Genomic DNA, 14,807 nt, shown 5'->3' with positions numbered 1-14,807 from the left:
TCTGCACCTGGTGTCTCTGTTGTTCCAATTTCTGCAGTTCGCCTACGGACTTCGTGATGAGCTGGTCAAGCTGCTCCAATTCTTTTCGGATCTCGGTCCCGCGGCTCTTCTTGTTCTCATACTCATCTCTCCACTTTGTCAAGTTCTTCACGGCATCGAGTCTTGACTGCCGCGAATCGTGAAAACCACCAGTAAGGGCACCTCTCTTGTCAGAACGATCCCCCTCCGGCGTAATCGCATTGACTCCGTGGCTGCGGGCATACTGTGAAGCCACCTGCAGGTTCGGGCAGATGATGGTCTTGCCAAAGACGTGGTTGAAAGCTTTCTCGTATTTCGCATCAAACTGGAGTTTCTCAATCATGGGGATCGTGTCGCTTGCTCTGGGCATGTTGATGGGTCTGGTTCGTAGCCTGTTCAAAGGCATGAATGTGACTCGGCCAGCCTTCTCCTGCTGGAGGATTTCCAAGACTTTCGTGGCAGTCTCGTCGGTATCGACAACATAGTGGAAGAGACTTTGACCCGCTGTGACTTCGACGGAGGTCCGATATCGATCACTGACCTCGAAGAGTTCCGCCAAGGTACCGTATACTCCCTCAAGATTGTACTGGCGCTTGATCCGTCTGACGGCCGCAATACCGCGGCTTGTGTTGTGGTCCATCATCTGAGATAGATTGCGTTCCGCGCGCTCCACTTCGTTCGAGGCGTTCGACAGAATCGAGTCCAGCTTGGCTTCTTCTCTCCACAGCTCCTTTCGCTGGTCCATCAAACGGTCCCTCTCATCCTTGGCGGATTGAACCAGCTGTTCCACGGACTGCATAGTGTCTCCTCTGCCATCAATCATCTTGCGCAAGCGCTCAGTCTCCGGCTCGAGAAGCGCAATCTCATTCTCAAGCTCCTTGATATCCTCCTGCGTCTGCGCCATGACGTCCTGGACTGAGGAAATGGAAGCATAATTCTCCTTGATCTCTGTCTGGAGCCACTTGTCGCGCTCACTCTTGTTGCGGAAACGGGAGTTGCGACCTTGCTTAGCATACAGCCGTTGGCGTGCCGTCTCTGCTTCGGTGAGCTTGGCCTTGACAGTCTCCTCCTGATCCTTGGCAGCGTTGAACTGGGGTAGAAGCTCGTGCAATTCTGCCTCACGCTCCTGGATTGCCTCCTGCACGGTCTTGAGATCTTCATCGTGACGTGCCTTGAGCGCCAGAGCGGCAGCCTGGTTGTCGGACAGAGACTTGGCCTGCAGCTCAACCTGCGCGAGAGCTTTAGAAGCCTCGCGACGCTCGTCTTCCAATTGAGCCTTGTCGACCTTCAGGAATTCGATCTGCTGTTTGCACTCGGCGATCTCCGAGTCAATTTGCGCCATTTCCTTCTCTCCCTGGATGAAGCGATCGCGGTTCATATCAGTGTCCTCAACGCCCGTCTGCCTTTGCTCCTCCAAGCTGTCGAGGAAACTGGCAATCTCCTGCTGCTCACGAGAGTAGATGGTGTATTCCAAGCATCGGCGTTCCTTGTCTTTCTCTTGATAATTCCTTAGCTCGTCCTTCTCCTCCTCGAGTTCCGCCAGACGCTCGTTGATAAAATCCAGAAGTTCGTCGATCTTGGCGCGCTTGTTGTTCGTCTCGTGCATGATCTTCAGCGACTCCGCCCGGCGGGCCTCGTAGACCTGGGTTCCGGCGACTTCCTTGAGGAGATTGAGGCGCTCAGAGTCCTTCATGTTGGTCAAGGCCGTCACGCGACCCTGGGGCACGATGTAGTACGGGTTGGACCGGGAGAAACCGGCCGACTCAAGCAGGTTCATCACATCGGATTTGGTGGCGTTCTTACGGTCGAGGGTGTATTCGTCTTTCTTCAGGCCGATCGTGCGACGAAGGACCACCTCAGGCTTGCCGGTGGGGAATCGGTCGTCCGAGTTGTCGAAGATGATTTCCACGTACGCCGACATCACCGCGGACCCCGATCCTTCCTATTGACTTGTCAGCTTTCGCTCGCGCGCGCGCGACGGTGGGAGGGGAGCGAGTTGCTCCCGAAGCCACGTACATGAAGGAGCGCCTGGCGCTCTTCTCTACCCAGGTGCGTGTAGGCATCACTGAGAACGAAGCGGATGGCGGCGAAGAAGTTACTCTTGCCGGATCCGTTGCGACCCACGATCACATTGTGTTTCGGCGAGAACGGTTCAATGACTGTTTGGTCCTTGTAGCTGTGGTGGTAAATTCTCCTTTAGCTAGGCGTCTCTGGCCTAAGAACCAATAATCTGATCTCTTACCTCTTGAAGCCCTGGATGATAATCTGTTTGACGTACATCTTGACGAATTGGCGCGCATGAGACACGAGAAACAATGGCAGTCGATTACAACGACCAAGTCATCACGCGTCAACCACAGACAAGAAGATTCACAAGAGCCTGCACCCTAGTTAAATATTGATTGGGGCGGCGAGAGGATCTAATGACGACCACCAGGAGTTTAGATGACACTTGCGACGAATGGGTGGTGAGCTATGCGAGCGAAAGCACGCGTGACAAACGACCCGATATTGTCGGTGTTCTTCGCAACGCGCGTTGAGAGCCGCGGGGTTTCTGCCGGGCGGTGACCGTCCACTTTTGGGGCCCGCACTCAAGGTACCCGGCCCGCCGGCTATTTTTTTCCCAATCCGCAATTGTTCAATCATTTTTTTGGGAGGCAACAATTCGAGGAAATTCTGCCACCAGTGTTGGAGAATTCCTTCTTGTCGACCATGGCGACTTCAAGCACTGATGCGCAAGCATCTGGTCTGGCCGATGGACTGACTCCCGCTCACACTTACATCCCCAATCAAGGGTATGTGAACGCTGATGGCAGTCTCCCCGCTATGGCGGGGCAAGATCCTGAAGCGCAGAACGGCGGCGGCGAGGGAGATGAGGAGGACGAGTACTACGACGACATCTTCGAAGAGGAGGACGAAGAAGACGAGGGCCTCAACGAAGAAGACTTCAACTCCTCCAACCCGGCGGATCTCACAAAAGCCTACAATCGGCAACGGAAGGTCAACGAGCTGGCCGCCGATTCCAACGTCCCCAAGTGGACCTACCCGAAGACGAACACGCAGAAACCGACCGTCAACACACACGCCTTGGTCGACGACCAGATCAAGTCGCTGACGAAACACGCCGGCAAGATCAAGCTGGACGCCATGCAGTCGGGCATGGCCGCCCGCGGGGACCGCGGTGGCGACCGGGCCGACCGCGCGACCTCCGAACAGGTGCTGGACCCCCGGACGCGGATGATCCTGCTGCAGATGATCAATCGCGAGATCGTCTCGGAGATCCACGGGTGCCTGTCGACCGGTAAAGAGGCCAACGTCTACTACTCGATCTCGTACCCGAACGCCGACGACCTGACCCCCGTGCACCGCGCCATCAAGGTCTACAAGACGAGCATCCTGGTGTTCAAGGACCGCGACAAGTACGTGACGGGCGAGTTCCGCTTCCGCGGCGGCTACAGCAAGAGCAACAACCGGGCGATGGTGAAACTGTGGGCGGAGAAGGAGATGCGCAACCTGCGCCGCATCCACGCCGCGGGCATCCCCTGCCCGGAGCCCATCCACCTGCGCCTGCACGTGCTGGTGATGGGCTTCCTGGGCAACTCGAAGGGGGTCGCCGCCCCGCGCCTCAAGGACGTCGAGTTCGACATCCCGGACCCGGACGCCAAGTGGCGCGAGATCTACTACGAGCTGCTGGGCTACATGCGCGTCATGTACCAGACCTGCCACCTGGTCCACGCCGATCTGAGCGAGTACAACATGCTCTACCACAAGAACCGCCTCCACATCATCGACGTCAGTCAGTCCGTCGAGCACGACCACCCCCGCAGTCTGGAGTTCCTGCGCATGGACATCAAGAACGTCAGCGACTTCTTCCGCCGCAAGAACGTCGACGTCCTCCCCGAGCGCACCGTCTTCGAGTTCATCATCGCCGAGGACAGCGGCCCCACCGTCCCCACCCCCGTCGAGCCCATGCTCGCCGCCATCGACCACCTGTACGCCACCCGCGCCGAGAAGGGCGATGAGGTCGACACCGCCGTCTTTCGCCAGCAGTACATCCCCCAGACCCTGGAGCAGGTGTACGACTTCGAGCGCGACGCCGAGCAGGTCCGCGCCGGCAAGGGCGCCGACCTAGTGTACCGGGATCTTCTCGCAGGCGGGAAGAAGTCCGCTGACAATGTCGACGAGGATGCCAGCGACGCCGGCTCCGATGTCAGCGGTGGTGGCGTCTCGGTCGAGGGATCCGAGTCCGGGGAAGGGGAGGAGGTCGACCCGTTTGCGCCCAAGCCGCCCCGTGGGAAGCGCTTCGAGGACAAGGACGAGAAGCGCGACCACAAGCAGAAGGTCAAGGAGGAGAAGCGGGAAAAGCGCGCCAACAAGATGCCCAAGCACATGAAGAAGCGCTTGGTATCGGGTTCCTCGCGCAAGAAGAAATGATCAACTCGCTTGTTGCTCACTTCCTAAATCCACTCTCTTTATCGTTCTGGGTTGGGAAGTCAACCCGCCTTTGGCTCTGGGAAGATGGGGAAAAAGTCATTTTGCTTACGCACGATCTCATGATATATACTTTATGACTCCGGGTTTCGTTCTTGTCTCGTTCTGGGTAGTAATGGTCGGTTGTTGTCTATGTCTATATAGATCACTTGGGAGTAAATAGATACGCATACGTAGAAAGCGTTCGGAAATGTGAATAGGACTTTGGGATTCTGCATGGACACAAATCTGAAGATATCTTAAGCATTTACTACCTATCTCCATCAATTTCCTCAAAGTATGAACCAATCAACCTATCAGAGCTCTCTTTGAACATCAAACGAAGCCATATACGGGACTAGGTAAACGAGAACAATGTGCAGGTGCTTACGTCGCAGAGACGACCATGGCTCAGGAGTATGCATCCAACGAAAAGTTCATGTCCATGTTATACGGACACCTAGCCAGGACATGGCTCTGTGCGTCAGGGCGAAGAAACGCCTATCGGTGATTTCATCATGTAGGTTGACTGGAACATACAGGGGAGGGGGGCAAGATCTGTGTTTCAAACAAATTCTCAAGCTCTGTCAATGAGATGTCAACGACTAGCCGACTTGCTTGCTCCTTGCCTGCAAGCGAGCGAGAGCTTGCTCAACGATCAACTTTGGTAGGTCAGGGATGACTTCATCATCGACGATGGGCTCTTCAGCTGCTGATGGGCGCTGCTCATCGCTGGACTCGCCGGCAGCACGATCAGGTGCCTCAGATGGCTCTCCATCTCCATTCTTTACTTGGCCGCCAAGGATGCGTCGGAACTCGATCCGCATGGGTTCACGGCCAATGCCAGGCCAGATATCCGACGGCAAGTAGTCACCTTGCTCCACTCGGAATGCTTCGCGAGCATTGACGTCCTCCTCATAGAGCTGGTCCAGCTTGTGCTTCGCATCGCGTAGCACTTTCTCAACACGTTGCCGGACATGTCTTCGCCGCGACACTTCCAGAATGAGGCTGTCGTAGGCCTCCAGGAAGCCATCATATAGTGAATTAAGGTCTGAGAGGTCCGAAAGACCGCCGTCAATCCGTTCATGCTCCTCGTTCCATACACGCGTGAAATTGTGTGCCTGCGCAATATAACCGGGTAGACGCGCTGAAGCTAGCGACGAGATGTGACCAAAGACGTCCGTCGTTGCACTGTAGATAGAGAATAGACTATCCCGGTTACAGACTAGACTTTCCAGAACAGATTCCATCTCGCCAATCCGATCCTGGATCTCCATCACAACATCCTCCGCCTCAGCAGCATCCTTCATGAGTACGTTGACCATCTCCAGATATCCAGACTCACTCAGAGGATCTAGAGGGGCATTTAGATGAGCGTTGATTTCTTCCTCAATGTTAGGGCCACCACGGCCGCTGACGTTAACACCAGCCGGCATATCACCAGTGATGTTTTGGGCGGCGGCACCTCCGCCTTCGGTATGCTTGACGGCAGTGACGCAGAGATCGAAGTGCCGCACTAATGACTCTAGCAAATTGGCCATTTCCTGCGCATGCATTTCCAGCGAATGCAGCATGGATGGCATGGATGACAGGCTAGGTAAGCTAGAACTAGAGGCAGACGGCGATGAAGAGGAGGAGGAGCGAGAGGAGGCTAATTTCGTAGCCTCGCGGTAGTTGCCCAGGGCTTTCTTGATCGACTGAAGCTCATCGTCAAAAGCATAGTTGGAAGAATCCAGCTCCGCTTGAGCAGCGTTGGTGCGGTCGATTGAAGCCTTCAGCGCCGCATGAAGCTCGTCGACACCACGTTCATCAACAAAATCATGTAAGCTTTTTTGGTCCTCTCCATTCGGCCGGAAGGAAGAATGAACGATTGTCTCTCGTAAGAGACCGAGTGTCTTTCTGAGACGGGCATCAGCTGCGTCCAGATCCTTCAGAACGCTGGCAAACTCCGATCGACCTCGGAGAGATATTTCTTCCACCTCGGACCGAACGCTGTAAAGAAGGCGGAGTTGGTTGTTGAGCCCACGTCGGAGGAAGCCCGTACGTGCAGAGACTATGACACTTTCCTCCAATGCGGAACGAGCGGCAGTGACTATCTCATTGGCTCGCCAGACATGATTGATAGAAGATAGCGAACGCTTCGCTGCGACGAGATGCGAGATAAGAGTGTCCAATTGCGGAATTGAGCTTTCCTGGTCTTTCGCGGTCTCGCCCGTAGGGTGCACATCGTTCGATACGGCCGAGGATTCCATGGCTGACGACATCATGGACCGGGCACGAAATCACGACATCAAAGACAGAATAAAGAGTAAGGTTGAGCAGAAGCTCGTACGGCGACAAGTGCTCGGCTAATGAATTCCTTCACGTGCTTGGACAGGTCCTTGAATGCGAGATCTGAGACAGAGGACCAGTGACCCAATGAGACGTGTTCCCTAGGTAGGATATGTCGCGAGAATGGATAAAATTGGTACACAATCACCTCATAAAGCATATGTTGAGTCTCGCCCCCTGTTTGTTTGTGTCTGTTGACGCCTTAATCCAATATTGAGCGTCAATCCCATGCTAACTATGCATCTGGCGGTGAGTTTGATGGACGCTGACTGGTAGATATGGTCTGACTGTGCGACAGCGGTGTAAGCCTCCATTATAGGTCATAAAAGTCCCCTGTCTCAGGAGTCGATCGAAAGTCACCGAGCAAGGCAGAAGGATGAATCAGGGGGGATGAGGTTAGAGGACTGGGCACTGGGCCGACTGACCTTGGTGAGCTACTGCCCGACTGTCCCGCGTCAGGGCAAAACAAGAGTATGGTAACTAACCTAAGGTGAATCCAAGTAGTGATGACTAAGGTAGAATCATTGCGCGATTCGACGCAAATGGAAGTGATCGGGATCGCCAGCGATATTGGGGGTTAGAACGGGACGGAGGGATAGGTGATGTCCGGGTGCATCCTGAGTTTGTTGTAGTCGGGGGATTTGAGATGACGGAGATGTCACGATAGGCAGGCGGAGAAGAGAGCCTGGAGGCCTTAGAGGTCAGGTGTCAGCCTGCCCGCATCGTCACCGCCCAGCGTACGAGCTCCGGAGAGTAGATATGTAGAGACGGGCTCTAGAATACTCAGAATTGATTGCTTATCTTCCTAGATTGACCCCAGATCCGGAGCTCCGGCGTGGTATGCAGCTAAGCCCAGCTAGCCGTCAATCGCCTGGAGTAGTGCACCACTGAGTCAGAAACAAGGATCCGCAGTTGGCAAAAGAGTGGGAGAAGATGGCGACATTGGCGACAGATGGCAGAATTATGGAGATTATGGAGACGGCCGGCTCAATTCTGCCGTGGCAAAGCGCTTTTACCGCTGTTGTGAACTCCAGCCGCGATGGCGCAATCGCCGCACGTGACTCGGCCGCCCCCCCCAGTCAGTAGCCGACGAGGCATGCTTTGCGTGATCGCTGCTCGATGTCGCGATCGTGGAAGAACACATCCCTTTTTTCCTCCGATTCTTATTTATCTACCTATACCCTTGCGCTGTTTCTCGAAGTGAAGTTTGGCTGGTCCATATCTTTTCGTTGGACGACTATTATATCCCGCATTGAATTTACCCTGACTACATAACGACCAACCAACCATAGTTACAATATACTACACTAAATCTGCCTCCCGCCTCCCGCCCTGACCCCGAGTCACACTACCTTTGCGCAACTACGACCTTGACGACTGCTTCAATCAAACAAGAACCTTTACCAGGGTCCTCATTACACGCCTTTCCTCCCCACCCTCTTTCATCACAGAAACAAATCTCTTCAAGCTATTTACTGGTTGACCAGACGCTCTGAAATTCACAGCGACCTTAGAACAGTGTTCGTTGCGACAGCCGAGGCCACGCAAGCCTGTGAACACTCAGGCGCTGGGGCACGTCCACTATCTTCGCATCGACAACAGAGATGGAAAACGCTCGGCAAGAAGATGATATGATCGTCCCCTCGCAGTCTTCGGTGCAGTCTATCTTCGGTGGACCAGCTGAAGCCGTCGACTACAGTAACGATGCCGATTCCGACACTCATCAGCACGAGCCCCACAGCCCTCCCGACCTAAAAGCAACTTCTGCGACCCTCGGCGATCAAAGCCTGGCACCTTTTCTCGCTCGACACGTTCCCGAACAGTACGGCGCTCTTGGACCCCAGAACAAGGGCCTGATGGAGCTGAGCGGCGCGGATTCACGCTATTGTTATCGCCATAGGCCTGACCGTAAATGCAGGCGACAAGCAGACGAGCCGACCATGGACAAATTACAGCGAGTGAGTCTTGCCATACCCCGCCGGTCTATTGCGCGTTTATTTCGACAAATGCAGCATGCAATTCTAGTTTTTCTCCAAGCTAATCGTTTTCTTGCATAGGAATTGGAAACACTGCCGCAGAGCGATCAGCAGGGTATCGCACATGTTTGGTCCCTCTTCTCCGCCGCGCCAGCAAAACACCGAAAATTGCTCCTTCAGGGTATCATGGCTCAATGCTGCTTTCCGCAACTCTCCTTCATTTCCGCGACCGTTCGAGATCTCATCCGCATCGACTTCATCGCGGCACTTCCCCCGGAGATTTCTTTCAAAATTCTCTGTTACCTGGACACAACTTCACTGTGCAAGGCCGCGCAAGTATCACGGCGATGGAGAGCTCTCGCAGATGATGACGTGGTTTGGCACCGGATGTGCGAGCAGCATATTCACCGCAAATGCAAGAAGTGCGGCTGGGGACTTCCTCTTCTAGATCGAAAGCGTTTGCGGGAATCGAAGCGTGAAATCGAACTGCGCGCCACAAACTGGGATATCAGCGGACCGGCAGCGGGTGCTGCTACCACCTGCAACGCGGAGACTGATGCGGCAGCGGTTGTTCCAGCGAACCCCGCGAACCCAGCCAAGCGAAAGCCTGATTCGAGCGAGGAACAGTCCACTCTCGTCAAACGCCATTGCTCGTCGCTTGCTCCGGCCCCGGGCCTTGGGAATGACGACGCCTACTTCAAGACACGATACAGACCTTGGAAGGAAGTCTACAAGGATCGTTTCAAAGTGGGAACGAATTGGAAATATGGACGCTGCTCCGTCAAAGTTTTCAAGGGCCATACGAATGGTGTGATGTGTCTCCAATTCGAGGACAACATTCTTGCCACGGGGTCTTATGATGCTACGATCAAGATTTGGGATACCGAGACTGGCCAAGAGCTGCGCACGCTTCGTGGACACGAATCTGGCATTCGTTGTTTGCAGTTTGATGACACCAAATTGATCAGTGGTAGCATGGACCGCACCGTCAAAGTGTGGAACTGGCGCACCGGCGAATGCATTTCCACCTATACCGGCCATCGCGGTGGTATCATTGGCTTACACTTTGATGCCACTATTCTCGCTTCTGCATCTGTCGATAAGACTGTCAAGATTTGGAACTTTGAGGATAAGTCGACCTGCCTTCTACGGGGACACACAGACTGGGTCAACGCAGTGCGGGTGGATTCGATGTCTCGTACAGTTTTCTCAGCCTCGGACGATTGCACCGTCCGACTCTGGGACCTGGATAGCAAGACCTGCATTAGGACATTCCACGGGCATGTGGGTCAAGTCCAGCAGGTGATCCCGCTTCCTCGGGAGTTTGAATTCGAGGAGCATGATGCGGAGTGTGAAAACGACAATGTCAGCATCATCTCCGGGGACATCGAGCCGGCCTCTCTTCAGGCTACACTGGGGTTAGAGTCCAATTCTGTCATGTCGCAGAGCTCGCCTTTTGGACCCGCTTTCGCAGACGGCCGTCCAGCACCACCGCGCTACATCGTCACCAGTGCTCTGGACTCGACGATCCGTCTGTGGGAGACGAGCACTGGTCGCTGCCTGCGCACGTTCTTCGGCCACTTGGAGGGTGTCTGGGCTCTTGCCGCCGACACCCTTCGCATTGTCTCGGGAGCCGAAGACCGCATGGTCAAGATCTGGGATCCCAGAACGGGCAAATGCGAGCGCACATTCACTGGTCACTCCGGCCCCGTCACTTGCATGGGACTTGGTGACAGTCGCTTCGCCACCGGCAGCGAGGACTGCGAGGTCCGAATGTACAGCTTCCAGAGCTGATGCCTTCTTTTTTTTTTTTTTTTTTTTTTCTTTTTTTTTCACTTCTTTCTACAAATCTCCTTCCGCTAAAAGCTACGAGTGGCTTGGTTTAATGCTTGTTGTCGTTGAAACTTTATGAAAATACCCATCATGTTTTCTATTTTCAGGCGTGGCTGGAGGGTTCGGATGGCTGGAGGAAGCCTGGCGTTGGTGTTGTGTTGTTGTACTGGTCTTGTCAGGTTATAACCTATTTCCAATTCATCTGGTAATGCTGCTTATCAGGGTTCAGAGTGTGCTACGTAAACTAAAACCTGAAGAAGTCTTTATGAAGTTGCTTGGGGTTTAAACTGATGCTAAGTGTGTTAGTGCTTAGAGATGCCTAAGAATGACTTTAAGCACAAAACTACTAGGTAGCATCTTCCTCTTGCCCTATAAAGTCAAGCGTACACATCCGGTTGTTAAGAATATGACGCTGAAATATTCTTCCTAAATATGCAACTTATCTCCACTGGAAGATGCTCATACTACTGATTAATAGACACACACACACACACACAAACACACACACACGTTCCACATCATGTATTGATCCATTCAAATCTTTGATAATGTAGTATAGAGCTTCGAGGTCCATTCAAAAACCACACATTCCCGTATTAAACCAAGCTATATAACCCCCCCATGCCCCAAATATACCACCCTAACGCAGTCAACCCCAGCCCGACAAGCAACCAAAATCACCAAAAAAAAAAAAAAAAAAAAAACTAAACGCATGGTGTAATAGCTAAGCCGCAGCAAACCAAACCAACCAACCCAACCCAAACAACCATACAACCCCAACACCCAGTATATATCCCATCTTCTCCAACCCACACAACTCCCACCCCAAACTCAAGGCTTGCACGCCAACCCCTCCAACTGCTGCGCAACGAGCAGCGTAGCCACGATAATCAGAATCATGATGCCGATCTGGCCGAACAGGATCCAGTGCTGGTTGCGGACGATGGCCTCGCTGGTTCTGAGGAGGTGCTCATCGAAACTGGCTTGCTTGAGGTGTATAGAGTTGGTATGGGCTGCAGGGGCTGTGGAAGGCGGTGTTAGTGAGACTTGAGCTTTGAGGGGATGTTTTGAATGCTATTCTGGATGTTATGGCTGCTCTTACCAGCTGGACTGAGCGTTTGTGTTGCGACGACTCGTGGGCTGGTCGAAGGGGAGGAGCCATGTCCTCCTGGGATGGGGATGACGATGTAGTCCATCTCGTGGGTTTCTGGGGGTGGGGATGAGGAGGAGGAGGAGGAAGAGGAGGAGGAGGAGCTGGAGCTTGACGAAGACATTGTTCTTCAGTACAGTTGAGTGAAGCTGTATCGAGAAGGAGAGGATGTAGTGTTTCAGAGGAGGTTGGAATGGATATTGAAGAAGCACTTGAAGATAGATAGAATTTGTTGCAGCAGATGAAGATCCTGCACTACCGAGGTGCTTTTGCTGAAAGATCCAGCGGCTGATGTCCCCATTACGTCCGGTCCATGTTGAAGATGATTCATAGCCTCCCTACACCAGAAGAACCGGCGGTGGTGATAATGATGAAGTCAGCTGGACACTCGACCAGCCCAGCCCTATAAGGATAAGTATTTCCACGCCGACCTGTGCCATGCAGTTCTCACCATTTCAGCCCGCATATAGAAGCCTATAGAAAAGATCAAGAGAGCATCCCCAACAATGAAGCCCGAGTTATCACCATACCAAGACCCGCTAGACCACACCCCAAGAACGACCACCCCCCCACCCGCGTACATCACCATCGACTTATCTGGCAGCGCAAAAGTCTACGGCCTCGAAGCATACCCATCCACACAATGACAAAAGGCCTCAGCCCATCTACGTTCCACCGCAGTTCACCGTCACCGTCACCGCCACCGTCTAAGAGCCCGAACCCGAACGAAGACGTCGTGAGTCTTTTCCACCGCCACATATCCCCACAAAACCATCCTGCCCAATTTTCTCCAACAATCTAACCCATGAAGACGCAGGACAATGTCCCCGCCTCTCCTCCATCATCACCGGAATCGTCATGACGGCCATAATCGGCGGGGCCTTTGCCCTCACAGTGGTCGCGACTGTTTTCAGAGTGAAAGACGGTAATCTACATTTCTTCCCTCCCCTATATCACTTTGATAGGTAATTCCATATGACATCGAGATTTCCACTGACGTTATCCTCTCCCTTTTTCCGAATCCAGAAAAAGCCGCTTCCAAAGCTGCTTCCTGAAAGCCACGGCTCCGTTTTTCTGCCTGCCCTCAACCCTATAGATTAGTCTTCAGGGTGATAAATGTGGGTGATGTGATTGGGGGATTGAGCAGGGCAGGGCTTTGCTCTGTTGGCTCTAGGAACGGGGTCCGGGTTTCTTTTGCTATGCTCTTCATGACTTTTAAAAGTTGAGGGGGTCATTTGCCGGGTGTTTTTGGTTCTTGGAGTACAGAGTATCGGGCCTAGTTCAAGTTTATAGTTGGGTTCAATACCCTATCTAAGAGGGCCTGGCTTATAAGTTATAGTCAAGCTCATATACTGCAAGCTAGGTACTTTGAATATACCTTTTGCTTAACACATCTTTCAGGAAGTCTATACCAGTATCAGTTTATCACCGAAGATCAAGATTCTGCACAGTATCAAGATGTACTACATTCTGCTCCAAGCTCCAGCAGCTGATATCTTTATTACATGCTTCCTACGCGTTGAAGAGGATTTACATCATCTCTACACTAAAAGAAACCGACAGGAGTGATAATAATGAAGTCACTTCGTCACTTGACCAGCAACCGCGCTGCAGACCTAGCTATATAAGTATCTCTACACTGACTGATCTCGCTTCAGCAGTTCCTTGTTCCTTTGACCTACTCCCCAGAAAGAAGCAAACCTATAAAGAAAAGCCCCAGAAGTATCCCGTCTACAATCATGGGGCCCGAAGAATCTTATCCACCGCCCTACCAAAACCCTGAAACCCACCCCTCAACAATAACCATCCCATCACCCGCGTACATCACGATCGACCCATTTGGCAGCGAAGAAGTCCACAAGCTCGACCACTTCCCACCCAAGTCCGACGACAACATCGAAACGAGCTTCACCAACCCAGCCAAGTCCACCGCCACCGCCACCATCTCAGAACCAGAACGTCTCCACCAGCCCACTGCAGCCCTACCCAAACCCAGCCTCTCATTCAAGCCCATCACCGCCTTCAAACGCGAACGCAAACGCAAACGCAACCCTTCCACCAGCAATCCATACGCAGGAACCCTAACCCGCAAACGTGAGCTCCTCCCCCTGCCATAACACCACATACCAAGCCTTCCAATGCATCCTCCAATCTAAACCTCAACCCAGGCGTATGCCCCTGCTCCAAAAGCAGTATCACAATGGGAGTTATCCTGCTCAGTGTCATCGGCTTATTCATCGGCGGCCTATGCTTTTTGCTCTATTGGGAAGGTAAAGCTGCATTCCATTCCCTTCTTCATCTACGATGAAAAAAAAGCCCCCGAAAGAAGACCCTGAACTGAAAATGCTGTCCCGGGAAAAAGATAAAAAAAAACTAACAGAGTCTTCTCTCTCCGAATTTAGAAAAGAAAGAGGCCGAAGCAGGGATTACTCATCCTGACTTCTGGGGCGCCTTCGTGACAGCTATGAGCCCCTGGACTTGGTTTTCGTGATCATGAGGCGGTGATGGGATTGGGGGGTTTGGGTGGGGTAGGTAGGGCTTGCTCGGTTGGCGTTTAGTTAAGGGGGTTGTTTGCTGTCGTGGGCTTTTGGGGTATGGAGTCATGGCCTAGATTGTGTTGATGGTTGGGTTTGCATTCTAGAAGCGAGGTGCTTTGGGTAGAGCTTGGTCTCGTGAGACTGGAGTAGGTGAGTGTGTAGGAGGTGTTTTAACATCGCGCTTAGAAAGCAAGAATAGGATAGATGGGGTTATGCCGCTGTTCTTATTGCTGTAAGCTTAGCTAGAAGAATTGATTTTACTTCTTTTCTATCTGGGTGCATAGTAGAATGTATAGTTTTCATTCCTATAATCAGTGGTTGACTTGTCTTCAAGCCAAAAAAGTCACAGATTAAATCAAGGATCTTGGAGTAGAAGTGTACACAGAAGGCACTTATCATGATCATATCATCTCAACTGTAAGAACAAGAATACCACTGTTTGATCATAAAGCATCATATGTTATACAGTAGCAGCGATAACATCAAAATCAC

At 52.7% G+C, this 14,807-nt stretch overlaps 5 protein-coding genes across 5 annotated transcripts; 3 read left to right on the top strand and 2 right to left on the bottom strand.

Moving 5' to 3' along the window:
* Positions 1-2,730: 2,730 nt before the first annotated feature.
* BO66DRAFT_344704 (serine/threonine-protein kinase RIO1) lies at positions 2,731-4,728 on the top strand (the record flags this gene model as incomplete). Its single annotated transcript, XM_025644526.1, has 1 exon — positions 2,731-4,728. The coding sequence occupies one exon, from the start codon at positions 2,731-2,733 to the stop codon at positions 4,450-4,452; it is 1,722 nt and encodes a 573-aa protein (XP_025506404.1). The 3' UTR covers positions 4,453-4,728.
* A 365-nt stretch (positions 4,729-5,093) lies between these two features.
* Positions 5,094-6,752, bottom strand: BO66DRAFT_399509 (autophagy-related protein 17; the record flags this gene model as incomplete). Its single annotated transcript, XM_025648686.1, has 1 exon — positions 5,094-6,752. One exon carries the CDS (start codon positions 6,750-6,752, stop codon positions 5,094-5,096), a length of 1,659 nt encoding a protein of 552 aa, XP_025506403.1.
* A 1,257-nt stretch (positions 6,753-8,009) lies between these two features.
* Positions 8,010-10,850, top strand: BO66DRAFT_469505 (F-box/WD repeat-containing protein). The gene is made up of 2 exons (XM_025652730.1): positions 8,010-8,777; positions 8,877-10,850. Exons 1-2 carry the CDS (start codon positions 8,424-8,426, stop codon positions 10,587-10,589), a joined length of 2,067 nt encoding a protein of 688 aa, XP_025506402.1. The 5' UTR covers positions 8,010-8,423; the 3' UTR covers positions 10,590-10,850.
* A 609-nt stretch (positions 10,851-11,459) lies between these two features.
* Positions 11,460-11,902, bottom strand: BO66DRAFT_436245 (uncharacterized protein; the record flags this gene model as incomplete). The annotated part of the gene is made up of 2 exons (XM_025650910.1): positions 11,460-11,650; positions 11,731-11,902. 2 exons carry the CDS (start codon positions 11,900-11,902, stop codon positions 11,460-11,462), a joined length of 363 nt encoding a protein of 120 aa, XP_025506401.1.
* A 1,615-nt stretch (positions 11,903-13,517) lies between these two features.
* On the top strand, positions 13,518-13,895 carry BO66DRAFT_436244 (uncharacterized protein; the record flags this gene model as incomplete). Its single annotated transcript, XM_025650909.1, has 1 exon — positions 13,518-13,895. One exon carries the CDS (start codon positions 13,518-13,520, stop codon positions 13,893-13,895), a length of 378 nt encoding a protein of 125 aa, XP_025506400.1.
* Positions 13,896-14,807: the final 912 nt, after the last annotated feature.

Source organism: Aspergillus aculeatinus, assembly GCF_003184765.1.
Source record: "Aspergillus aculeatinus CBS 121060 unplaced genomic scaffold BO66scaffold_11, whole genome shotgun sequence".
Taxonomy (NCBI): domain Eukaryota; kingdom Fungi; phylum Ascomycota; class Eurotiomycetes; order Eurotiales; family Aspergillaceae; genus Aspergillus; species Aspergillus aculeatinus.
Note: the sequence above shows the minus strand (reverse complement) of the source record. Positions and strands in the feature narration are given on the sequence as shown.